Source organism: Cololabis saira, chromosome 1, assembly GCF_033807715.1.
Source record: "Cololabis saira isolate AMF1-May2022 chromosome 1, fColSai1.1, whole genome shotgun sequence".
Taxonomy (NCBI): domain Eukaryota; kingdom Metazoa; phylum Chordata; class Actinopteri; order Beloniformes; family Belonidae; genus Cololabis; species Cololabis saira.
In genome coordinates this window covers 40,888,543-40,914,911 of record NC_084587.1, presented here as the reverse complement: position 1 = coordinate 40,914,911, position 26,369 = coordinate 40,888,543, and the positions used below count along the sequence as shown (strand labels likewise).

Below are 26,369 nucleotides of genomic sequence, written 5' to 3'. Positions count from 1 at the left end.
CAGCACACAGCAGGCAGGTGGAAGCAGCAACGGGAACGCAGGTACCGAGGCTCCAGCCTGCAAACATGCACAAAAGAGAAAAAAGGGGGGCCAGAACAAGAAACTACAGGAACGATGGACAAAAATGATAGCTATGAGATATTTATAATAAATAAAAATGGTAATGGAGAAGAGAGGCAGGGAAAAGGAGAGAAGAAGGGTGAGAGGCACCGCCCAGTGGATCATGTCGGTGCCCCCTGCAGCATAGGCCTATAGCAGCATATCTACCGCGAAGCTATATTTGAGACTAACTATTATAGTTTTGTTCTATAGCTGCAACTATGACTACTGACTCTAACACACTAGAGTTTACACTAACTAGAGATTTACCAACACCAGCTAGAGGTTTACTAAACACTAACTATAGGCTTTACTAAACAGAAAGGTTTTAAGTTTAGTTTTAAAGGTGGAGGTGGTGTCAGCCTCCTTAACCCAGATTGCACAGGTTCTACTCATGAATCAGGGTTCTGGTTTTAGTCATGGATCAGGTTCTGGTGTCGCTGGGTTCTGCTGACTCCGCGGTGTCTTCCAGGTCTTGGACAACGCCCTTGAGACGGAGAAGATGGTCGAGAAGTACGAGTCTCTGGCGTCGGACCTGCTGGAGTGGATCGAGCAGACCATCATCATCCTCAACAACAGGAAGTTCGCCAACTCTCTGATGGGGGTCCAGCAGCAGCTGCAGGCCTTCAACACGTACCGGACCGTGGAGAAGCCGCCCAAGTCAGAACCTCCTCCTCCCCCGTCTGCTCTGTCCCGCCTGAGAACCGGCGGCTGGTCCCGGCTGGAGGTCTGACCCGGTCTGTGTCGCCCCCACAGGTTCGTGGAGAAGGGGAACCTGGAGGTTCTGCTCTTCACCATCCAGAGTAAGATGAGAGCCAACAACCAGAAGGTGTACATGCCGCGCGAGGGAAAGCTCATCTCCGACATCAACAAGGTACGAGCCGCTCTGCACTCGTCGTTTTCAGGGGTCAGTCTCCCAACAGGATTTAAAACCGGGCCCTCAAAGGCTTGATCCAAGGCAACTGGTTTGGAACCAGTATTCATTCTCCAAAAAAGAGCTATCAGAATTATGCACAATGCCGGTTATCTAGAACACACCAATCCATTATTCATTAAATCCAAAATAATGAAATTGTTCGATATTGCAGAGTTAAGGACTGCACAAATAATATACAAAGCCAGAAGTAACTCTTTACCCGGACAAATACAGCAAATGTTTCAGGAAAGACAGGGGAGATATGAATTAAGAGAACCAATTAATCTTAAATTACAGTCATGTAGAACTACAAGCAAAAAATGTTGCATTTCAAACAGTGGAGTGAGGCTATGGAACAGTCTGAGTAAAGAGCTGAAACAATGTCCAACCATCTACAGGTTCAAAAGCAAATACAAAGAAATGATTTTTGCCAAATACAGGGAAGAGGAGACATGAGGTAGTGATTGTGTGGGGATTCAGCATAATGTACGTATATAAAATAATGATTACAATGAGATGTGTATATATATATATATGTATGTTGTATATTATTTATAATGCTCAGGTATAATATTGCAATTGCTGTACTATTTTTATAAGGTAATAACAGTTATACATTTTTTGATAAAGTAAAGCTTGCTGTTATATTTTTTTCTTTTTATTTTCAAGCAAAATTGAAATAGAAACAAGGGCTAGGACCTCATAAGTTTTTTACTTCCTCCTACTCCTTTTCGGGCATGAAGGTTTATTTCCCATTTTGTTTAATGACTGTTTATTTGTATTCTTTTTTGTTTTTTTGTTTTGTGTAATTGTTTCTTTCTGTATGCTTGAAATAATGATTTCAATCAATCAATCTCAATCAATCAACTGGACTTCCTGTCCTGGGAGCTAACCGGGGCAGCAGTCTGGCCTTGCCTGGAGCCTCTGAGTCTTCATGACCCGGAGGACGCCAACGTGAAACCGAAGGGTTCAACCAGACTCTGTCCAGCGGTTTAGATTCTGGTCCTCTGAGGTTTTTGGCGTCGGTGTAGAGGAGAGTAAGTGTTGACCTGCTGCTCGTCTCCGCAGGCATGGGAGCGCCTGGAGAAGGCGGAGCACGAGCGGGAGCTGGCTCTGAGGACGGAGCTCATCCGCCAGGAGAAGCTGGAGCAGCTGGCCCGACGCTTCGACCGCAAGGCAGCCATGAGGGAGACCTGGCTCAGCGAGAACCAGAGACTGGTGTCCCAGGTGAGCGGGACGGACAGGTAGCAGGAAGTTGCTCTGTGTCACACCTGTTTCCTGTCCTAATGATGTCCTTGTCCTCGCAGGACAACTTTGGCTTTGACCTTCAGGCGGTTGAAGCAGCTACCAAGAAGCACGAGGCGATTGAGACGGACATTGCAGCGTACGAAGAGCGCGTCCAGGCGGTGGTTTCCGTGGCGAGGGAGCTGGAAACGGAGCGCTACCATGACATCAAGCGCGTTGCAGCCAGGAAGGACAACGTCATCCGACTGTGGGAGTACCTGCTGGAGCTGCTGAAGGCGCGCAGGCAGAGGCTGGAGATGAACCTGGGCCTGCAGAGGGTCTTCCAGGAGATGCTCTACATCATGGACTGGATGGACGAGATGAAGGTGCGGGCCAGCCTCCAGAAACACCGTCCTCGCCACAGCTCAGCTCTGACGCCCTCTCATTTCTCTGTTCCAGATGTTGCTCCTGTCTCAGGATTATGGGAAGCATCTGTTGGGGGTGGAGGACCTGCTGCAGAAACACGCCCTGGTGGAGGCCGACATCGCCATCCAGGCCGACAGGGTGAAGGCCGTGTCCACCAACGCCAGCAAGTACTCCGTCTCTGACAGCGGTGAGGAGCTCCGACGTTCTTAGTTCATCTGCTAACATTTTTCAGCTCCTTTTCTGAAAGATCCATGTGGTCCAAAAGGTCATGGATGGCTGGTTCCTCACAACTGACAGTTATACCCCTTTTACACCAAGCTGGTTCCAGGGCTGGTGCTAGAGCCGGTTCGCGGTTGGTTCTAAGTAAGAACGGTTTGCTTTTAAACAAGCTGGTGCTGGCGAGAGAGCCACGTCATCACGTCACCACTCCCCCTCGTTTTCATCCCCACCCTGATCATGAAGCTGAGAGACAAAAGCTGTTTTAATTCCTGCTGTAGCACTGTTAATATGGCACTTTATTAAGTTTTAATATTTTTCAGGTAAAGTAACCTTTAAGATCCCCAACCACGGCTCAGTTTATCCAAATAACGCATGTTAAGAAATTTGCTCTGAGAATTTCGGAATTTCTGCCTGCCTGCCGGCTCCGGAGCTGATTTATGGTTCCGCGTTAAATCGACACAGAGCATACGGCGTAGGGTACGGCGTTCGGCGCCCGTCGCAGCGTAACCTACGCCGTAGGCTCTGCGTCGATCGTCACAGCAAGCAGCCCCGGGGGACAGGAGCTCCTCTCTTCTCCTCTCCTCTCCTCCTACGTAACATACGCCATAGGCTCTGAGTTCGTGTAACGCGGAACCAGAACCGCAGGCTGGGAGGCGTCCCCACGGGCCAGGAATTTTTATCAAATAAATGGATCGAGCTGCGCTGCATCGGCGGGCACGGAGCCCGCCGATGCAGCGGCAGCCTCGCATCCAAGCGTCCCGGGGCTGGAACGCTTCCCCGCGGGCTCGGACGCGAGGCTGCGCCGCTGCATCGGCGGCACGGAGCCCGCCGACGTTACTGTTGATGGATTGTACCGTAGACCACTGCTGCTTCTGTTTTACATCCATTATTAAATAAATGGATGTAATAATAAAAGAGTCTACTAACTTAACCGCCGTCTTCAACGCTCCGTTGTTTAAAAACGGCGCTCTTCCGTGTTTACTCTGCTTTGGTTGTTCAGTAACACCAGCCCCGCCCCCAGCCCCCGACGTAAAGCGGTTCTTACGCCTGGCCCAGCAACCAAAGGGGCTGGCGTAGCACCCGTTTTGAGAGCCAGGAGCTGGTGCTTAGGCTGTGTAAAACCAAAGAACTGGTGCTAAGTCTGGCTCTAGCCCTGGAACCAGCTTGGTGTAAAAGGGGTATCAGTGTCCTCAGCTACAGAGCAGTGCAGTGTAGGTGTGGGTTAGAGGGTTGGCAACAACGCCATGTTGGACCGGAGGTGTTCCAGGTTTCAGGTTAGTCAGGTGCTAGTGGAATCTAGTATTTCATCTAGCAGTGACATAAACAGTGTAGATGCCGCAGGTGAGGGATAGCGGTCGCTTGAATCAGCTTTGACAGCTACAGTTGGAGACTTCTGGGAAAAGTGAGGAGACGACGGCTTTGAAACCGTTGCCTGGTGAGGTGGAGGTTTGCTGTTTTACCGATAGGACACGTCGTTAGTTGTTAGGGGTGTAACAATATATCGTGCCACGAATCGCGATATTGGGTTATTAATATTAATGTATTGTGTTGACTAGTAACGCGCATCCGACCGCGCCTCGACCCGCGGACCAAAATCTTACTCCGCTCAGAAGAAACTAGGACCGTTTTGCGGCCCCGATCACGGGACTCTAGCAGGGTTTTGAGCTCTGAACTTTTAAGTCTGGTGTAGAGTTAAGCCTTACCTTATTAAATTAAACCTTTTTCGGGTCGTGAGTAGGATAAACACGGGGCAACTTCTGCTGAGTTTGAGAGTACTTTAATGTCCCTCAACAGTGTAGGATTTTAGAACATCAACACTAGTGCTGTATCACTCCGCCCAATCTAAAACATACTAACAATTACAGATAAACTGACTAGTGTCATTATAGTCCCTGATTTACATCAGAATATAAAGAATATATTTATAAAATAATGAACCCTGAATTACCAAAATAACCTTCTTAACAAAAATAAATCTCCTCTTACACTTATAAGGTGAGCACGAATCAATCTTTTTTATGATGTAAAATTGTATGTATTTATTTACTTTTATTTATTTATTTAATTTTAGTTGTTAAATTTCTGGAAAAGAAAAAGGTCAAATCATACATGAGAGAAACTATTCAGTTTGTGGCTAAATATTTGTACTTGTATGAAACTGAAGATCATAATGCAAACCTGACATTTACTTTTAGTTCATTTTGTGGAAAATGGTTGGCCTGGCTTTCTCTTTAAAACTTAAACAGTTATAAAGCATTACAAACTGTAACAATAGGGCAAACGTACAGTATTGTTTTGTATTTTGTGTCTTTCAAATAAAAGACCATTTTTTTCTAGTCATATGTTCCTCATTCAAGGTTGTTAAAAAAATACTGCTATAATATCGTATCGTATCGTTATCGTGACCTCAATATCGTGTATCGTACCGTATCGTGAGATTAGTGTATCGTTACACCCCTATTAGTTGTTCTGATTGGTTGTAGCACCGACCAACTACGAAAGCAGTCTGATGATCAACTGTTGGCCGCGCCCCGTGGATGGGGAGGAGCTACGGATGGTTTTCAGACCTACGTCTTTCTAGATGTCTCTGATCTATCAGAGCTGTTAGGTTAGTGGATCAATAGACGGCTACTGATGCTCTGATGTTACGGGTCTTCTGGACCCGTCGGAGGTGAAGACCACACGCAGAGCGTTTACGGACCCACTACCGAATCCGTTGGGTTCAGGGGGTTGAACTGGTTTTAGCAGCTTGATTCCCAGAGGTGGGTAGAGGAGCCAAAAATTGTACTCAAGTAAAAGTACTGTTACTTCAGAATAATATGACTCAAGTAGAAGTAAAAAGTAGTCATCCAAATAATTACTTGAGTAAAAGTAAAAAAGTACTTGGTGAAAAAACTACTCAAGTACTGAGTAACTGTTGAGTAACGTCTGATTTCTTTTTTTTTTAACACACCCATTAAAACAGAAAACAGTACAAAATAATCATCTTCAGGCAAATTAAATCAATAAAATAATAAAATAAATTAAAATTAATTAAAAATAGCTTAAATTAAAATAATCTTAAAGTAATTTCAAGTACTTTAATAAATAATAAAATAAATAAAATAACAGAATAAAAAAATAAATTAAGCACAAGTAGCACAAAATGTCAAGCCTTTGTACTTTTCTTTTTTAACCAGGCAGAACTAGAACAAACATGAACTCATAGAAACTCTGTGTGTGTTTGAGTCTGTGTAAATGTGACAAAACAGGCAAAAACAAACATTTTTCCCAAAGAATCACCCAGTGATGTCATGAGATTGACGCGTACGCGGATAAAAGGGATAAAAGAAAAGTAACAGCTCAACGTAGCCTAATGTAGCGGAGTAAGAGGAACAGTTTCTTCTTCACAAATCTACTCAAGTAAAAGTAAAAAGTATAGTGATTCAAAACTACTCCTAAAAGTACAACATTTCCCAAAACGTACTCAAGTAAATGTAACGGAGTAAATGTAACTCGTTACTACCACCTCTGTTGATTCCAAACCTGAGGTTCTGATTTGATGATTTCCATCTCCAGGCTACAAGCCATGTGACCCTCAGGTGATCCAGGACCGAGTGTCCCACCTGGAGTTCTCCTACCAGGAACTGACCCAGTTGGCTGCTGAGCGCCGTGCCCGTCTGGAGGAGTCTCGCCGCCTCTGGAAGTTTTTCTGGGAGATGGCGGAGGAGGAGGGTTGGATGCGTGAGAAGGAGCAGATCCTGTCCTCCATGGAGCATGGGAAGGACCTGACGGGGGCGCTGCGCCTCCTCAGCCAGCAGCGCGCCCTGGAGGACGAGATGAGCGGCCGCGCCGGCCACCTGCAGCACACCATCGCCGAAGGCCAGGCCATGGTGCAGGCGGATCACTTCGGCTCAGCCAAGATCCAGGAGCGCATCGCCGACCTGCAGGCGCAGTGGGCGGCGCTGGAGCAGCTGGCTGCCGGGAGGAAGAGGAGGCTGGAGGAGGCTCTGGCCCTGCACCAGTTCCAGGCTGACGCCGACGACGTCGACGCCTGGACGCTGGACGCGCTGCGCATCGTCTCCAGCGGAGAGACGGGCCACGACGAGTTCTCCACCCAGGCGCTGGTCAGGAAACACAAGGACGCGGCAGCGGAGGTGGCCAGCTACCGGCCCGTCATCGATGCGCTACACGAGCAGGCCGCCGCGCTGCCCAAGGAGGAGGCGGAGTCAGAGGACGTGCGCGGACGGTTGGCTGGGATTGAGGAGCGCTACAAGGAGGTGGCGGAGCTGACGAAGCTGAGGAAGCAGGTGCTGCAGGACGCGCTGGCACTCTACAAGATGTTGAGTGAAGCTAACGCCTGCGAGGTCTGGATCGACGAGAAGGAGCAGTGGCTCAACAACATGGAGATCCCCGAAAAACTGGAGGACCTGGAAGTCGTCCAGCACAGGTAGGACCGCGGCGCTGCCAGCCTGTCTGCACCCGCGCCGCTGCCGCCACGCAGATCTGACCCCGTCTGGACTCTTTTTCAGGTTTGAGAGTCTGGAGCCAGAGATGAACAACCAAGCGTCCCGTGTGGCCGTGGTGAACCAGATCGCCCGGCAGCTGATACACAACGGTCACCCGAGCGAGAAGGACATCAAGACCCAGCAGGACAAGCTCAACAACAGGTACGGTCCGAGGGACGGGTTAACACAGTGGTTCCCAAACTTTTTTTGCCAGGCCCCTCTTTTGTACGTAACCCCCCGACCCCAACACAGACACACACATCTTTTGCATTCAAATGCGACTGCAATTTATTTCATATATTGAACATATGTGCGAAAAAACTGTCCATCTCTGTAAAAATAGATTTTCAACCGGACCAGCTCACAGAGATTGAAACAACAACAAACAGGAGCCAAAATCTGAACATTTGCTCTACAGAAATGACACCTTTAATCCCCACCTTTTCAGTGATGTGAGTGGGCTTGCTTCATGTGTGCAACACATTTCTTTTTTTTACTGTATAATATAGTATGCATTACTTTCAACATATTTCTTTTCCAAAAATAACCAGCTCCCTGAGGAAAAAAAAACAGCAGCAGCAACAGCTAAACAAATAATCAAAATTTAAACAATTGCTCTGCAAAAATGTCAGCTTTAATCCCCACACCTTTTCAGTGAGGGGGGTGGGCTTGTTCATGTTACAGATCTTCTCAAACCGGTTGCAGGTGAGAGATTACCACATGCATCTTCCTCAGTAGCACCGGGTAGTTGTGGGGCCTTAAGCAGCAGGTCCCCGGTTAGATTCCCGCCGGCCAGACCATTACTTAATGTCATTCCCCTTCTCTCTTCCCTCTAATTCCTGTCTCTCTCTCACTGCACATATGTGTTGAAGGCAAAACCTTAAAGAAATAAAAAATCTTGTAAATTAATCTACCTTCCAACCTTGCTCACAATCCAACCCTGCCCCTAGGGGGGGCGCGTCCCCCAGTTTGGGAACCACTGGGTTAAGACAACAGTGCAGTCCGCTAGGGTCCCAGGAAGAAGACTTAAAACATGCAACTCTGCTTTCCTCCTGCAGGTGGGGCCAGTTCCGGGACCTGGTGGACCAGAAGAAGGAGTCCCTGAACTCGGCTCTGGGTGTGCAGAACTACCACCTTGAGTGCAACGAGACCAAGTCCTGGATCAAAGAGAAGACCAAAGTCATCGAGTCCACCCAGGAGCTGGGCAACGACTTGACCGGGGTCATGGCCCTGCAGCGCAAACTGACCAGCATGGAGCGGGACCTGGCCGCCATCGAGGACAAGCTGGGCGACCTGCGAGGAGAAGCCCAGCGGCTGGCCGAGGAGCACCCCGACCAGGCCAAGGCCATCACGGGCCGCCTGGCTGAGATCACCGCCGTCTGGGAGGACATGAAGAACACTCTGAAGACCCGCGAGGAGTCTCTGGGGGAAGCCAGGAAGCTTCAGCAGTTCCTGCGAGAGCTGGACGACTTCCAGTCCTGGCTGTCCCGCACGCAGACGGCCATCGCCTCCGAAGACATGCCCAACACGCTGGCCGAGGCCGAGAAGCTGATGGCCCAGCACGAGGGCATCAAGAACGAGATCCAGAACTACGAGGAGGACTACCAGAAGATGCGGGACATGGGCGAGACGGTGACGCAGGGCCAGACGGACGCCCAGTACATGTTCCTGCGGCAGCGGCTGCAGGCGCTCGACACCGGCTGGAACGAGCTGCACAAGATGTGGGAGAACCGGCAGAACCTGCTGTCTCAGTCCCACGCCTACCAGCTGTTCCTGAGGGACACCAAGCAGGCGGAGGCCTTCCTCAACAACCAGGTAAACCTGGGACTCCCAAGACTCACCTGACACATAAGCTGCGTCCGTAATTGCATACTTCCACCCTAATGAGTAGCAAAAACCGTATGTGAGATTTTTTAGTGCGTCTGAAACATTAGTACGTACTCAATAGTATGCACTATCCATACTCATTCTGGAGAAATGTATTAGTGTGGATTGATGGACACTAGCTAAGCAGAAACTTCCCACAATGCAATGCAGCAGTGTTTGGTTGTGCTGTGCAGATACTTAGCAACCAACAAAAATGTAGGATAACGTTACCGGTACCAAGCAAAGCTGCAGCAGCAGCTCCACCACCATCACGCTACAATTCAAATGTGAGTAATTAGTTGTGATTTCGCTTTGGTTTCCATAAGATATTAACCAGATGAGTTCATCATTTATCACATAAACCACACAGCGCAGGATAAAAGTCATCTTGTTTCGGCCAGGATAAACGGGAAAGAGCGGAGCGGTGCTGCTACTGCTGCTGTGACAGGAGTTGTTACCATGGCAACAACTCCCCCTCCCAACAGCAGGAAGTGCCGTGTGGCTCCGAGTAGTACGTCCGAATTAATGCATACTACTGATATTTACTTAAAAGTGTGCCGAACTTAAGTATACTTTTTGAGTATATACTGTTTAGTATGACATTTTGGATGCACCGATAGAGACAGGTGACCTGGTCTTACCTGACCTACGAGACCGTCCCGGTTCAGCAGGACATCCCCTCCCCAGGAGTATGGGTTCTCGGAGCGGGGCTCTCCAGAGGTTCAGAGGTCGACTCTTTACCCGCGCTCTCTCTCTCTCTCTCTCTCTCTCTCTCTCTCTCTCTCGCTCGCAGGAGTACGTCCTGGCTCACACTGAGATGCCCACCACTCTGGAGGGGGCCGAGGCCGCCATCAAGAAGCAGGAAGACTTCATGACCACCATGGACGCCAACGAGGACAAGATCAATGGCGTGGTAGAGGCGGGCCGACGGCTGGCCAGCGACGGAAACATCAACGCCGAACGCATCCAGGAGAGGGTCGCCTCCATCGATGAAAGGTATCGTGGGCTTCAGAGCCACGCCGGCGGCATTTACCTAAGGTTAACTCCTGCAGGAGGGGGGACTCGCCTAAACAGACACGCCCACAATACCAATAGCTCCACCCTGTTCTTTATTTAACTCTGTGTTTCTGGACGTAGTGCATGTTGTTATGAATTACGCAACGCAGCGACCCCGCCGCCATCGCGTCATTAACTTAAACACGAGGAAGTGATGGACAGGAGACAGAAGAACTCAGGCTCACGCCACAGTTTTTCTTTCCTCCAACTCAGAATGAACAATAGGGACGTGGCTGCAGACCAAAACCAGAACCATGTGCCCTCCTGCCAGTGGAGCAGCTCTACCGACATCGGGACGTCACATGGTTCTGGACTAGAGTGAAGGACAGTGGAGCACCACCCCTTCACCAGGGGTGGGCAGTCCTGGTCCTGGAGGGCCGGCATCCTGCATGTTTTAGATGTTTCCCTGCATCATAAGCAGGGAATCCGGGTCTGCACAAGTCTGTTGGTGACCAACCCGGTCAGTCAGGGTGTTGAAGCAGGACACCAGCAGGACACCTGCAGGACACCAGCAGGACACCTGCAGGACACCTGCAGGACACCTGCAGGACACCTGCAGGACACCTGCAGGACACCTGCAGGACACCTGCAGGACACCTGCAGGACACCTGCAGGACACCTGCAGGACACCTGCAGGACACCTGCAGGACTGCCCACCCCTGGTCCACACGTTCTCTGCAGCTCGGGTTTCTTGGAACCATCTCCTCCATAGTTGCCATGCCGACCGGTATCAGTAGTTACTCAGCACCGCCGCCTCAGCAACCATGGGAACTTGAGTCCCACACCGAGGTTCGTAGGGAAGTGACACCCTGAAAATGATGTAATATGTAGTTCCACAAACGTACCATAGAGGGCACCAAACCACGCACATGAAACTCCCTGCAGGCAACGCTCCGCAGGTCGTGAACCTTTGAGGTGTACGCTGAGTGTGGCACACTGAAAGTTTAGGTGTGAGGAGCTTCATATGACAGGAGGGAGTTGTGCGCTCAAGCTTTGCCACATTCAGACAAACGATCAATTGGAGGTTGGTTTTGGCAAGGTCTTCTGGGAAACGGTTGACTGAAAGACCACCGAGGCATCTCCTCAGCTTTCTGTGGACGTTCGTTCCACTCTTCTGGAGGTTTCCTCGTGAGGTCTTTCATGCTGGATCTGAACCATAACGTTGCAGGTGGTTGAATCTTCCGCTCTTCTCGGCCTGCTTGCTCTAACAGTTCCTCCATGTTTCAGACACAAGAAGAACCGGGAGGCAGCGGTGGAGCTGCTCATGAGGCTGAAGGACAACCGAGACCTCCAGAAGTTCCTGCAGGACTGCCAGGAGGTCGGTGTGAGCTCAGTCTGGAGTCAGAGAGGAACGATGGTTGCTCCCAGAGGATGACCCGTGTCCATGTTGTGTCTCTGCAGCTGTCCCTGTGGATCAGTGAGAAGATGCTGACGGCGCAGGACATGACCTACGATGAGGCCAGGAACCTGCACAGCAAGTGGCTGAAGCACCAGGCCTTCATGGCTGAGCTGCAGTCCAACAAGGAGTGGCTGGACAAGATCCAGAAGGTACAGAGACCCTCATGGAGGCTCAGGGGACCCGTCTCTTCTGAGCTCCTAGATCAGGGGTCGGCAACCCAAAATGTTAAAAGAGCCATATTGGACCAAAAACACAAAAAACAAATATGTCTGGAGCCGCAAAAAATGAAAAGTCTTGTATCAGCCTTAGAATGAAGGCAACACACGCTGCATGTTTCTATATTAGTTATAACTGGGGGAAGATTTTTTTTTTCATTATGCACTTCGAGAAAAGTCGAAATGTTGAGAAAAAAGTCGAAATGTCAACATTAATGTTGAAGTACAATCTTGAGAAAAAACCTGAAATGTTGAGAAAAAAGTCAAAATTTCAAGAAAAAAGTCAAAATGTTAAGAAAACAGTCGAAATGTCGAGGAAATAGTCAAAGTTTTGTGGAAAAAAGGTGAAATGTTGAGAAAAAAGTTGAAATGTCGAGGAAAAAGTCAAAATTTTGAGAAAAAAAGTCTAAATGTTGAGATTAATGTTGAAGTACAATCTCGAAAAAGAAGTTGAAATGTCGAGAAAAAAGTCAAAATTTCGAGAAAAAAGTCAAAATGTCGAGATTAAAAAAGAAAGGAAAAGGGAAGAAAAAAGAGGAAAAAAAGAAGAAAAAGGGGAAAAAAAGAAGAAAAAATAGGAAAAAAGAGAAGAAAAAAGAAAAAAAAAAGGAGAAAAAAAAGTCAAACATTTTTTTAAAAGCTCCAGGAGCCACTAGGGCGGCGCTAAAGAGCCGCATGCGGCTCTAGAGCCGTGGGTTGCCGACCCCTGTCCTAGATCATGTCTAAACCTGGAGTCTGGATGCTGGAGAGACGGCCATGTTCAAGTTACATGTTTTAGATCTGGGTTTCAGTTAGCCGGTTGTGTTTATCAAGCTCCCACGATTGACTAGTGTCTTCTTCTCTCTGACGTCAGGACGGGGCGCTGCTGGTGTCGGAGAAGCCAGAGACGGAGGCGGTGGTGAAGGAGAAGCTGGCGGCGCTCCAGACCATGTGGGAGGAGCTGGAGTCCACCACGCAGACCAAAGCCCAGTGTCTGTTCGACGCCAACAAGGCGGAGCTGTTCACCCAGAGCTGCGCCGACCTGGACAAGTGGCTGGCCGGCCTGGAGGGCCAGATCCAGTCCGACGACTACGGCAAAGACCTGACGTCCGTCAACATCCTGCTCAAGAAGCAGCAGGTAGGTGCACGTGTTCTGAAGAACTTACCACAGAAAACCAGCAGGTCTAGTCCAGCTAATGCCCAGCGAGCTCCCTGCTCTGACCTGATGGAGCCATGTTTAAAGTGACAAGTAACGGCCCCAGTACAGGACCCTGTGGAACACCAGGGCCAGCTCTGGTGTTTGTAAAACTAAAACCTAACCATCATAACCATAATAACCTAACCATGAGGAACTAAAAAAAAGTAGCTCAATTTATAAATTAAAAAAAAATTATAAATCTAAAATAATGGATAAATATAGAACACAAATATAAATTCTCTTCATATTAAACTGTCTAAATTATGCAACTTTCCTCCTGCAGCTATCCTCAAATCGTGAGTGACCACATTTATTTTCTTCTCTTCTTTGTTTATTTTCTTTGTTTTGTTCGTTCGTTTCGTTTTCTTCTTATTAGTATCTTTTTGTTTCTGAAGTCTGCCTTTTGTTGAAAAGGATAGGCAAAATAAGCCATGAGGCTTCAGCCTGTACCTTTTTGGTCAAAAAAAAAAAAAGGAAATGTGTACATATATACTGTATATATGTATTTATACCTGTGTGTATACTGTACATATACAGTGTGTATATGCAAACATCTTAAAATGTAAATGACCAAAATAAACAAAACTAAAACCTAACCATCATCACTGCTTCAGCACTACTGCTGTCCTGGCAGTAGCATCAGGTGCCCTCGGTGGCGCTGGGGCCGCAGGGCAGAGACTTGTGGGTCTGAATCTGAGTCCTCCTGTCCAGATGCTGGAGAACCAGGTGGAGGTGCGTCAGAAGGAGGTGGTGGAGCTGCAGAGCCAGGTGAAGGCCCTCGGTCAGGAGGTGAAGGACGCCGACGAGGTGGACGGCCGGCGGCAGCTTGTGGAGAAGAAGTTCCAGGAGCTGCTGGATCCCCTGCGGCACCGCAGGAACTTCCTGGTGGCGTCCAGAGAAGTTCATCAGTTCACCCGGGACGTCGAGGATGAGATCGTACGTAGAACTGAAATCCACCCCCACACAAACCGACTCTGACACTGAACCCTCCAACCCTCCACGTTACTATTTACCCAGACTGCACCTTGTTTCACAAAGGAATCCTGTTGTAGTGGCATAAATGGTGATCTGCTGGATCTCCAGCGGTAGCTGATGGTCTTTAGTGGATGAGCAGCATGACTGACCCCCGTAGCCCCCTTAACCCCCGTAACCTGACCGCTCTTTGAGTCCACATGACCCCCACTGAGACTCGGACTGTGCCCCAGACTGAGACCAGCTCCCACATGACTTAGTATGACGGTCCAGAGGGAACCCTAAGATTGTGAAGGACCCTCCAGGAACCAAACAACCCTCTAATATCTGAACTTTCATATATCGATCATTGGCTCTTTGGAATAACCTGCCCCAAAACCTCTGCAATACCCTTTTCAGTAAACTTACTTTTAAAAAGAAGTTAAAATTGTATTTGTCACTGTAAGGTTTTTTTTTTTAGTATTTTGTTTTTGTTTTTTTGTTTACCATGCTTTTTTAACAACTCCCATCATTTAACTTGTTTTAAATTGTAAGGTTTTTTAGTACTGAATACTGATATTAATTAATGTTGTATTTGTAAATCTATTTTGTATGTCTTTTATGTGGACCCCAGGAAGACTAGCTGGTCGCTACGGCGCCAGCTAATGGGGATCCCTAATAAAATCAAATCAAATATAATAATAATAATACAACCAGAAAACATATTCTTGTTTTTAACGAGAATATGTTTACTGACTGCACTGAGCCTGGGAGGATTTCACAAGACTGAAACTGAACCCTCACATGACCCTCCAAACACCTCACCTGACTCCTTGAGTCCACATGACCCCTACAAGACTCAGACATCCATCCCGTGGATTGGACACAGACTCAGACCTCCTGAGCAGCTCTGAGCTGCAGTGTCTGCAGACGTTCTCAGGTTTTGGTTTCTCGTTCTGGGTTCTTGCAGCTCTGGGCTCAGGAGAGGATGCCGTTGGCCACGTCCACCGACCACGGACACAACCTGCAGACGGTGCAGCTGCTCATCAAGAAGAACCAGGTGAGTTTCTCAGAAAGAGGCGGGGTAGGGAGGCGGCGGCCTCCAGTCAGCAGCCCTGACGGTTCGCTGGTTTTCAGACGCTGCAGAAGGAGATCCAGGGCCACCAGCCGCGCATCAACGACATCCTGGAGCGCAGCCAGGGCCTCCTGCAGGACCAGACCTCCAACAGCGATGGGATCCGGCAGCGCTTGGCCGACCTGCAGCAGCTGTGGGACCAGCTGAAGGAGGAGGCGGAGCAACGCCACGCCCGCCTCCAGGAGGCCCACAAAGCCCAGCAGTACTACTTCGACGCCGCCGAGGCCGAGGCCTGGATGAGCGAGCAGGAGCTCTACATGATGTCAGAAGAGAAGGCCAAGGTGGGGAAGGTTGATGTCGTACACCGCTGAGCTGTGAGTCCAGCCGAGTCCCCGTAAAACCTCTCTTTGCTTTACCAGGATGAGCTGAGCTCCGTCACCATGCTGAAGAAGCACCAGATCATGGAGCAGGCGGTGGAGGACTACGCCGAGACCGTCCACCAGCTGTCCAAGACCAGCAGGGGCCTGGTGGCCGACGGACACCCCGAGAGGTGGGGCTCTCCTTCTGTACCTGTAGCTGGATAGATGCTGCTGCTCATCTTTAAGAGCAGCTCTGCATTCAGGCAGTCGAGCTGTAGAAGAACATTTAGGAAGGTCACTGAAACCAGGACTCAGATATTTACTTTCTGTTTTAGGAAAGAAGAGCTTTTTATGTGAGGAAAGTAGAGATGGGCGGTATGGACTAAAAAATTTATCACGATAATTTCTGGCATTTATCCCGATAACGATAAAAATGACGATTAAAAAAAAATACCAATTCAACTCCACCTTTGTAACTATAAATCTATCTCCACATTCAGTCTTTGGAGCCCCCAAAACACTGCTCTAAAAGATACTAAATACTACTAAACTACACCAATTAAATTGAATTAATAAAAACCAATTAAATGAGTCTGTACTGCAAAACTGTAATGACTCAAAAGAAACAAGTTTGAAATGTAAGAACAGATTCAACATTTATTCTAACTGTACGGCTTAAACAGTGGGATAACATCAAACGGCAAAAGTACCATTGTCCTTCAAGTTTTCTTAGCTTATAAAATCACAAAGTAGAAAAAAATACAACCTGATAAATAAAGAAACAGGACAAATAAATAAAAGTTCACTGAAAATAAAATCCAATCAGTGATGACCTCTTCTAATATAAAAAAAAATGCAAATTAACCTGTGGTTGGAACATGCCACAAATTAGATACTATTGCAATTTTTTTTCGTAATAGTCAAATGTTATATCAAAATGTAACAACCATTTCCTTCCCCGCGTACCCTACGCTGTAGGCTCTGCGTCGATTTAACGCAGAACCATAAATCAGTTTTACACAGTTTTACGAGATGACAAATTCTTACCGTGGGGAATGTTTTTGACGGTTTATCGTGAACGGTAAAATATCACCCATTCCTAGAGGAAAGTACTTCCTGTTGACAGTAGTGTGTGTGTGTGTGTGTGTGTGTGTGTGTGTGTGTGTGTGTGTGTGTGTGTCAGCGAGCGGATCAGCATGCGCCAGTCTCAGGTGGATAAGCTGTACGCAGGGCTCAAGGACCTGTCGGAGGAGAGGCGGGGCAAACTGGATGAGCGGCTCCGGCTCTTCCAGCTCAACCGGGAGGTGGACGACCTGGAGCAGTGGATTGCGGAGCGGGAGGTGGTGGCCGGGTCGCACGAGCTGGGTCAGGACTACGAACATGTCACAGTACGTACGCCCATTTTGATACCAGAATGTTCTGAAGAGTCCAGCACTGAGTCGTCCTCGTTATTGTTACCGGACTGAAAACGGTAGCAATGAATCTGCTACTCAAATACAGTCCAAAAACTTCAGCCTCATCCAGGTCTTTACGTCATTAAAGCACCGCAAAGAAGCTGCCGCGATGTTTCCTCGTGCACGAGGCTGCGTCACCTGGTCTTGGGGTCACGCCCATCATCACCTTCACCAGGCTCCGCCTCTGCTACGATGGTGACGGCGTCATCGGCATAGAGATGCTCTCTGATGGTGGTAGTGAGCAGAAACATTTAAAGAGTCCAAGTCCAGAACCCTGTGGAACACCAGAACCACGTCTGGAGTATGAGGAATAAGGCTGTAACGCATCCCGTCCTCGGCTCCGTCCTGTCAAGCAGGTGTGAAGGTTAGGTCGCTAGCACACGGCAGGGAACCAGCTCTCTAAGGACATTTCCTCCTCATGGGGCTGTGTTGTTACTCAAGATTCAAATCATCAGAAAAGACGGGCTCTGTTAGGTCACGTTCTAAACTAGACACCAGAACAAGTTCAGATCAAGGTCAGAATGAGGTCAAACGTTAGAAGGAAACTCATATTTTAGCATCTGCATGAGTAAAGTCATGGTTTTTATTTTATTTGTAATCAGGACAAAGATAAGATAAGATATCCTTTATTTTCTCCCTCAGTGGGGAAACTTATTTTGTTGTCAGCAGTACACTTAGCACACACATGTAGGGGAGGGGTAAAAAGACTGAAAAGTCAGAAATAAAAAAATATATAAAGAATACAAAAAGATACGTATAAAATATGTATAAACACAGGATATGAACAGTATATACAGTTAAACAGTGCAGGAAAGCAGGTGGAGTGTTCTGAGGTAAAGTAAGTCAAATAAGAATCAGGGAGAAACTGATGAGCGACCGATAAGCCACAACAATGAGAACCTGTCCTGCAGGTACTGGTCGCAGTATTAAGATAAGATATTCCTTTATTAGTCCCACAGCGGGGAAATTCGCAGTGTACAGCAGTAAAGGGGATGCAAAACAAGAGGCATCAATAGAAATAATAATAATACAGTAATAATATCAGAGTATGACACACTATAAACAGTATTGGTATATACAATAATACTACTACTAATAATAATAATAATAATAATAATAAAAAATACTGGTATTATAAAATAACAGACGGATATTTACAGATGGATATTTTTTATTTATTTTTTTTATTTTTTTAAGATTTTTTTGGGCTCTAGTGGCCCTTTATTGGAGATGCAGACTGGAAAGGGGTAGAGAGAGAGAACAGGGAAGACACGCAGCAAAGGTGCGCAGGCTGGATTCGAACCCGCGACCGCTGCAGGAGGACTGTAGCCTCAGTATATGTGCCGCTGCTTAACCCACTGCGCCACCGAGCGGCACTACAGATGGATATTTACATAATTGCACGTTGCAGTGAAGGATATTGCACATTATTGGTCTACTGTGCTGGTGCTGGTTGTGTAGTCTCACAGCTGCAGGGAGGAAGGACCTTCTGTAGCTCCTTCACACATTTAGGGTGAAGGAGCCTGTCGCTGAAGGAGCTTTCCAGCGTGCTGGTTCTAATACTGGATGTGCTGCTCTAGTATTCTCTGCACTGGTAGGTTTTACTCTGATACTCTGGTACTGACCCAATTCTGCGGCTCCTCAGATGCTGCAGGAGCGTTTCCGGGAGTTTGCCCGGGACACCGGCAACATCGGCCAGGAGCGCGTGGACGGCGTCAACCGACTGGCGGACGAGCTGATCAACACCGGCCACGGCGACGCCGCCACGGTGGCCGAATGGAAGGACGGGCTGAACGAGGCCTGGGCCGACCTGCTGGAGCTCATCGACACGCGGACGCAGATCCTCGCCGCCTCCTTCGAGCTCCACAAGTTCTACCAAGACGCTAAGGAGATCCTGGCTCGCATCGCGGACAAACACAAGAAGCTCCCTGAGGAGGTGGGCCGAGACCAGAACACAGTGGAGATGCTGCAGAGGATGCACACCACCTTTGAACACGACATCCAGGCTCTGGGAACACAGGTGAGTCCCACCCGGGGGTCATAGAAGGACTGACCCTGATCAAACACAACCACAGGGGGCAGTGCAGCGCTGGACAAGTTTAGTAACTTTTATCCAAAAATAGAACAAGAAATCAGAGATAATTTAGTCCAGTATGATGTTGAAGTTCCATATTTTGCAGTATTGATCTCAGATCATGTTGATCAGCACCACAATAGAGTTGTTCTACTTTGACGGTGATTGTAAAAGATCCTGCAGCCTAAATCCTCTGGATTTAGGCTGCAGGATCTGGGGGAGTTCTGGGTGGGCCCTGTATGCCTCCCCGCTAACGCTGCTGTTATTGGTTACCTTCCTGAACCAATCGAACGTGTTAGTGCCAGCCATGTTGCCATGGCTACAGAGGATTGGAGAATGGCTCTTTTTGAACTGAATCTGTTCAAAGGGGATTGTGGGGATTGGTGCATGAGTTAACAGGAGTTATGCCCACGAGGGTTTAAAGCGTTGGCCGGTGCTGTGCTGTGCTGAGGGGCCACACAGAAACCTCCTGGACACCCCCCCTGTGATGTCCACGGCACACCTACGAGGTGATGTTAAAGTTTGTTGTTCTGAACTTGGAGGAGGTAACTCCGCCCAACCTCAGTTAATCCAGGAATGGGGGACTTTAGCTTAGCTTTTGCCTGGTTACCACTAGCTAACTATTGTGTCTTGGCTGATGCTGACCCGTGATGCCACCATTAGCTTACATTCTTTCTAATCCATCTGATCCATCCGTCTTCATTTCATCTTATGAGTGACGTGATCAGTCTCGACCCTAACCATGTCTGTTATGGCCCTTTTCCACTAGTACCACCTCAGCTCGGTTCTACCCGCTACGCCCCCGCCTTGCACTTTTCCACTACGGGCCGAGACGGGTGGAGCCGCTCCAAGCAGATACTTTTTCTGTAACCATTCTGCCGAGGTTCTAACCGGGCTGAGCCGGCACTATATCTGACGTCATCACCCTCCTCGCCACCGATTGGTCGGGGGGCGGGGCCGTCAGACGTTTGAATCAGGAAGTGGGAGTCAGCGCGAGAGCGACTCGCTGCGATTTTATTATACAGCACAAACGTCTGTTTGGTGATCCAACTCTGAGGTGCAGATGTTCATAAACCTGGTGGCTGACGAGAGAATTAAAAAAGGGATGTAGACGGGCGATAAGGAACGATCAGATCCACCAGGAGCTCTGTTTTACTCTCAGCCGCTCGCGGCTCCAGCTGATTTCTCATCTGCGCCGACACAAACAAAGGGGTTGCGCAATCCAGTACGTCACAGCAGCTTCACCCCAACCCCCCCCACTTCTCCCCTGGCCGTGGAAAAACAAACGGGGACAAAGCGGGTGGAGCCGGGACGAGGCGTGACGAGTCGGGGCGCGCTGAGTAGATACTCGTGGAAAAGCGCCATTAGTTGCACTGGTTGGTTTCTGCGCGGGTCAGCCGCAACGTCATGAACATCAAAGTTCCTTCACCGCGGTGGAAACGCCTTCAGTGTAAAAACGCGTAACTGAAGCCGAGTGCTCGCTCACCTGCAGGTGCGGCAGCTGCAGGAGGACGCCGTGCGGCTGCAGTCGGCGTACGCGGGAGACAAGGCCGACGACATCCAGCGGCGGGAGAGCGAGGTCCTGGAGGCCTGGAGGACTCTGCTGGAGGCCTGCGATGGACGCAGGGTCCGCCTCCTCGACACTGGAGACAAGTTCCGTTTCTTCAGCATGGTCCGGGATCTGATGCTGTGGATGGAGGACGTGATCCGGCTCATCGAGGCCCAGGAGAATCCCAGGTAGGCCCAGCCATTGGGATGAGATGAGGGGGGGGGTCGTGTTGTGTTCTGTGTTGACGATACGATTGTGGTTTCAGAGACGTGTCATCGGTGGAGCTGCTGATGAACAACCATCAGGGCATCAAGGCGGAGATCGACGCCCGTAACGACAGCTTCACCGCCTGCATCGAGTTGGGGAAGGCGCTGCTGGCCAGGAAGCACTACGCCTCCGAGGAGGTGAGGGCGGGGGTGGGGAGGATGGCTGGTGGACCGTCTCTGCCTTTCAGATGTGACGACCAGTACTCGAGTTGTAAAACAAAATCAGGGGGGATGGTGGATTTGATCATATGGGGACAGATAATTTGTGCTGATTACAAATAATATAATATATTACAAATAATAGCAGTGACCAAAACACCTGCAGAAATACTGCAGGAATGACATAGCAGCAGTTAAATGCAGCCTTCTGTAAGCTTTAAATATCCACTGGGCTTACATCAAATACATCAAAACACAACAATAAAAAACAGTTTTCTGAAATTATCAATATGACTCTGTCCTTCACAGGATAAGTCAAATGGATCACTGCAAAAACTCAAAATCTTAACAAGAATATTTGTCTTATTTCTAGTTAGAATGTCTAAATTTAGTAAAAAAAATCTCATTACACTTAAAACAAGACTCATCACTGGAAAAAACAACAATTTTCACCTGTTTCAAGTAGACTTTCACTTGAAATAAGTAGAAAAATCTGCCAGTGGAACAAGATTTATCTGCTTGTAATAAGAAGATAAATCTTGTCCCACTGGCAGATTTTTCTACTCATTTCAAGTGAAAATTTACTTGAAACAGGTGAAAATTGTCAAATAAGTTATTTTTCTGGTGTTATTTTTCTGGTGATGACTCTAAATGTTGAAATAGCAGTAAAACCACATTCATTGATGAAATGACATAAGGGATGGAAAGGGGGGATGATTTGGACCGTTTTTATTTCAGGGGGGGTGCCATCCCCTCTCATCCCCCCTCAACTCCAGTACTGGTGACGACTGAAAGGACATCTGAAACAAGGAGAATGGCATTCCAGTGGAGCTCTGAACTAGCTGTGGTCTTGCTAACCAGAAGCACCAGGGCAGCTCTAATGAAGCAGGTGCTGTCAAACCCAGCGGCCGCCTGGCCGGCTGCTCTGCAGCCGAGGCGAGAGGTCAAAGGAGCTGTGAAAGTGAAAATACCTTTGTGATGAAAGCTAGCCGTGCGACACAGTGGACTGCAATGCCACTGTCAATCAAAAAGCCACACCCCTTATTATAAATATATGAGTGGCCTTGTACAACATTACCTGGCGGTGTACGGAAAATTCCTCCTTAAAAGTTGTCGTAGACGGAGACCAGAACTGTGGGTGACTCACGGTGGCCGATACGGGAACTGCATGTTTGGCACGTTGGCGTCAGCACTCAGTACGGATGTAGCCCCTTTAGAGCCCCTTCTGTAGAGCAGTTTCAATAAGAAAGTGCAGGAGTCTATGATGAGTCAGGGGGCAGGGCCAGTGTCACGTTTCAACTGAGTTGTTTGTCAAGGCTGAGCGGGACCTGATCAGACCAATCAGAGCTGACTGATTGTTCTGGGTGCAGCCTGTCTCCAGGACAGTGGTAATAATCAATAATATTACCAATAAATGACATGAATGTCAATATTTTCATTAAAAAGCGTCCTCACCAGGAGGTGGGGCCAGTACGTGGGATTTCACTGAGTGAAGAGCCAAAGTCAAACTAAAGATGAAAGTTTTGTAAGACGTGTAACGTCTGTGTCGACAGATCAAAGAGAAGTTGCTGCAGCTGACGGACAAGAGGAAGGAGATGATTGACAAGTGGGAGGACAGATGGGAGTGGCTGCGCCTCAGTAAGACTCGCTTCCTGCTGTTTTGTTTTTTTTTTAAATAAAAACTGATCCCAGATTAGAGGCGGAGCTCTGACACCGGCCAGCCAGTAAGGTGTCAGAGGCGCCACATTTCATATTCTCATAACTTTTAAACCTCCCCTCCTCCCCCCAGTCCTGGAGGTGCACCAGTTTTCCCGGGATGCGGGCGTGGCCGAGGCCTGGCTGCTGGGTCAGGAGCCCTACCTGTCCAGCAGTCTGATGGGGCAGAGCGTGGACGAGGTGGAGAAGCTCATCAAACGCCATGAGGCCTTCGAGAAGTCGGCTGCCACATGGGAGGAGCGCTTCTCCGCCCTGGAGAGGCTGACCACGGTGAGGCCCGGGGAGACCAGGGGAGGGAGGAGGTGGTATATATGTGATGATGGTGATCGTGATGAAGGTGTTTGTGTTGCAGCTGGAGCTGCTGGAGGTGAGGCGACAGCAGGAGGAGGAGGAGCGGATGAGGAGACCCCCCACTCCAGAACCAGCCCTGGTCCAGAAGGAGGAGCCTCTGCAGGAAAGGTGAACACAGCAGTATTTTTATGCAGCTATCTTCTGACAAGTAAACTTAACGTGAACGGAGCCGTCAGAACCAGTTCAAGACTCTGTGCGGTTGTGTGTCTGCAGCGCCGTCACCCAGAACGGACTCGCCTCGGACCAGGACTCTCCCCGGGTCAGTTCAGCTCCTCTTCTCTGTCAACTTCACTGCTTTACTTACAAGTCAGTTATAAGGCAACAGAGGAAGTCGTTGGATTTCATGATGAGAGACAGAAACTCAGTCCATCAGACACATGCTAATCACGCAAGGGCGTAGGTTTGCATAGGGACGGTAGGGACATAACACTACCAACTTTTCAGGAGGCTCAAACTGTCCCCACCAACTTTTAAGCAACCTTATTTGCATTATATAATGTGTTCAGATATATAGGTAATTTAGATTGTCTTCCCAAATGTTGTAAGGATAGAATTGACCCTACCATTATTAAGTGAATTATTTTCATTATGTTCAGACTTAAATTTACCCCTTTTCACTTGCTGAATGTGCATTTTTTTTCCCCCCCAAATGCACGTTTGACTGGCTGATGACTTTCTCCCATGAAAATAACAATTTTAACTTTTTTTTAACAGATTTATTTTGCATTGATCATTTAGCCTATCATTTTAGTTAGGTAATTAGGTTCATATTCGTGACAAATGTAGCCCTGACCCCCGTTCACCCAATCTGGTCTTATTAATGTCCCGTCCCCAGCAAAAAGTGAACATGCAGGTTATGCCGTTATATCGTCCCTACCAATGTTGAGACCAAACCTACGCCCTTGTAATCACGTCATGTTCACTCTAAATATGCACTTGAAATAGAAGCTCAACTGCGCTTTATCTACTTATTTTTGTTTTCATGTTGGTTTTAGGAAGTAAACTAGAAAAATGTTAGATGAACCTTAGATGTGATCTCTCAGCTGTCAGGTGGATCCTCTTTCACAATAAGAGTCCAGATGTTTCAGTGAGATCAGTGTTTCTTCATCAGGCTACACCGCCTCATCCAGGGACTCTGTTTATCCAACCGCTATTTCCTCAGTTTGTCATTTTAAACGTCTCATTGAATCCTTTGGCGAGATGTTTTTGTTTCTTTTCTGTGGTTTTAAATCATTTGGAATCCGCCCACTTGATTTCGGGCCCGTCTTTAATCTCACTGTGGAACCTGCAGGACGCGGTGGACGGCGTAGACATGGTGAACGGCGTCATCGAGCGCAGCTCCAAGGAGCCGAGCCCCACCCCCTCGCCCACTCTTGGCAGGAAGAGTAAGAGCAGCCAGTCGTCCACGCTGCCCTCCAGGAACCAGGACTCCATCTCCCAGATGGAGGGGCTGCTGCACCGCAAACACGAGTGGGAGGGCCACAACAAGAAGGCCTCCAACAGGTAGGAGCCCAGGAAGCCCCGCCCAGTCTCACCTGACCCCACCCCACCGCGTCACCGTCACCTGACCCGCTGCTCCTGTGATTGGCAGGTCGTGGCACAACGTGTACTGCGTCATCAGTAACCAGGAAATGGGCTTCTACAAGGACAGCAAGGCGGTGGCTCAGGGGAGCGCCTACCACAACGAGACCCCCGTCAGCCTGAAGGACGCCGCCTGTGACGTCGCCTCCGACTACAAGAAGAAGAAACACGTCTTCAAACTCAGGTAGAGTGACTGAGCCCCAGTAACCATGGTGATGCTTGGGGGCGGAGCCTCACACACGATGAAGACTTGCATGACAAACCTTTAGGTCTTCAAAAAAGCTGCCTTAATTTTCTTCAACAGAAAGGCGGCAGCTTCCCTCCAGCCAGTTTCACCCCTACAAAATAAAATCAGTAATTTCATTTAAAAATAAAAAAAGCAGGAACTCTCAGTAGATGGTACAAGAACCATGATTTTTTTCACATCATTCTGCTGTAGATCTGCTGTGTTTGGGATTATTTCCTGTCACATGACCCAGTTTCAGCCGCGCTTCATCTGTCAGACAGATGTCCTCACATGTGTCTACTAATGTAGGACATCATCATTCCAAACCATCATCCCTCCACCACCGTGCCTGGGTATGATGTTTCTGAACACTGCACCGTCTGAGCTTGGAGTAAATCCGCTGTCCACTCCCAGAAGATTGGCAGCTGTCATCAATGTTTTCCACTTGTAAATAATCTTTGTCTCTGTAGAACATTGAACTCCAAACAGTTTAGATGCGCTTTATTACCCTGGTTGATCAGTTGCTTTTCTAAAAGCCACTGCTGTCTTTTTCTTGGCTTTGTGTTATCACACACCCAAATGCTCCAGACTGACAAAACATTTGATGTAATAGTCTGAAGACCACTAGATCAGATGGTTTTTTTTTACATATTAAAGAGGAGCTTGTGCTGTAGCTCCTCAACTTGACCGTACACCAGGACCCCCAGAACCATCACAGCAACCAGCTCCAACGCCAACGGGATGAGGTGAAACTTCCCGCTCATCTCAGTCTCCTTGTGTGTTTCAGAGCCGCCGATGGAAACGAGTATCTGTTCCAAGCCAAAGATGAAGTGAGTATGGTTCTCAGCTCAGACGGAGAACCTGGTTGATTACAACAATGGTGGTGATGACAAGTAGAATGTGCAGGCTGATGCTGCAGAAGCTTCGTTGTAATTCAGATAATAACATGCATTTCCAACGCACACATTCACATTTCACATCCACCGGAACCAAGTTTCCACCAACCGATGAGGGACACTTGGGGTCGCTACGCATCTACTCTACATCCATCTATGACCATCTACGTACATCTATGACCATCTACATCCATCTATGACCATCTACATCCATCTATGACCATCTACATCCATCTATGACCATCTACATCCATCTATGACCATCTACATCCATCTATGACCATCTACATCCATCTATGACCATCTACATCCATCTACATCCATCTACATCCATCTACATCCATCTATGACCATCTACATCCATCTACATCCATCTATGACCATCTACATCCATCTATGACCATCTACATCCATCTACATCCATCTACATCCATCTATGACCATCTACATCCATCTATGACCATCTACATCCATCTATGACCATCTACATCCATCTACATCCATCTACATCCATCTATGACCATCTACATCCATCTATGACCATCTACATCCATCTATGACCATCTACATCCATCTATGACCATCTACATCCATCTATGACCATCTACATCCATCTATGACCATCTAC

The 26,369-nt window shown here is 48.2% G+C and overlaps 2 protein-coding genes across 3 annotated transcripts in view; one reads left to right on the top strand and one right to left on the bottom strand.

Moving 5' to 3' along the window:
* The window catches only part of LOC133445838 (E3 ubiquitin-protein ligase TRIM39-like), a 205,187-nt gene that overhangs the window by 95,359 nt on the left and 83,459 nt on the right, over positions 1–26,369 (bottom strand). The window lies entirely within an intron of this gene.
* The window catches only part of sptbn1 (spectrin, beta, non-erythrocytic 1), a 53,226-nt gene that overhangs the window by 21,959 nt on the left and 4,898 nt on the right, over positions 1–26,369 (top strand). For both annotated transcript variants that reach the window (XM_061723292.1, XM_061723301.1), the window contains 27 exons: positions 572–759; positions 856–973; positions 2,084–2,242; positions 2,323–2,625; positions 2,699–2,852; positions 6,443–7,313; positions 7,396–7,533; positions 8,430–9,186; positions 10,031–10,233; positions 11,521–11,611; positions 11,695–11,841; positions 12,761–13,024; positions 13,796–14,020; positions 15,006–15,095; positions 15,173–15,451; positions 15,530–15,660; positions 16,653–16,857; positions 18,569–18,943; positions 20,490–20,734; positions 20,812–20,950; positions 22,525–22,609; positions 22,761–22,957; positions 23,040–23,146; positions 23,252–23,297; positions 24,330–24,541; positions 24,630–24,803; positions 25,633–25,675. In XM_061723292.1, the coding sequence (XP_061579276.1) occupies positions 572–759; positions 856–973; positions 2,084–2,242; positions 2,323–2,625; positions 2,699–2,852; positions 6,443–7,313; positions 7,396–7,533; positions 8,430–9,186; positions 10,031–10,233; positions 11,521–11,611; positions 11,695–11,841; positions 12,761–13,024; positions 13,796–14,020; positions 15,006–15,095; positions 15,173–15,451; positions 15,530–15,660; positions 16,653–16,857; positions 18,569–18,943; positions 20,490–20,734; positions 20,812–20,950; positions 22,525–22,609; positions 22,761–22,957; positions 23,040–23,146; positions 23,252–23,297; positions 24,330–24,541; positions 24,630–24,803; positions 25,633–25,675 (5,946 nt within the window). The remainder of the gene's footprint in view (positions 1–571; positions 760–855; positions 974–2,083; positions 2,243–2,322; positions 2,626–2,698; positions 2,853–6,442; positions 7,314–7,395; positions 7,534–8,429; positions 9,187–10,030; positions 10,234–11,520; positions 11,612–11,694; positions 11,842–12,760; positions 13,025–13,795; positions 14,021–15,005; positions 15,096–15,172; positions 15,452–15,529; positions 15,661–16,652; positions 16,858–18,568; positions 18,944–20,489; positions 20,735–20,811; positions 20,951–22,524; positions 22,610–22,760; positions 22,958–23,039; positions 23,147–23,251; positions 23,298–24,329; positions 24,542–24,629; positions 24,804–25,632; positions 25,676–26,369) is intronic.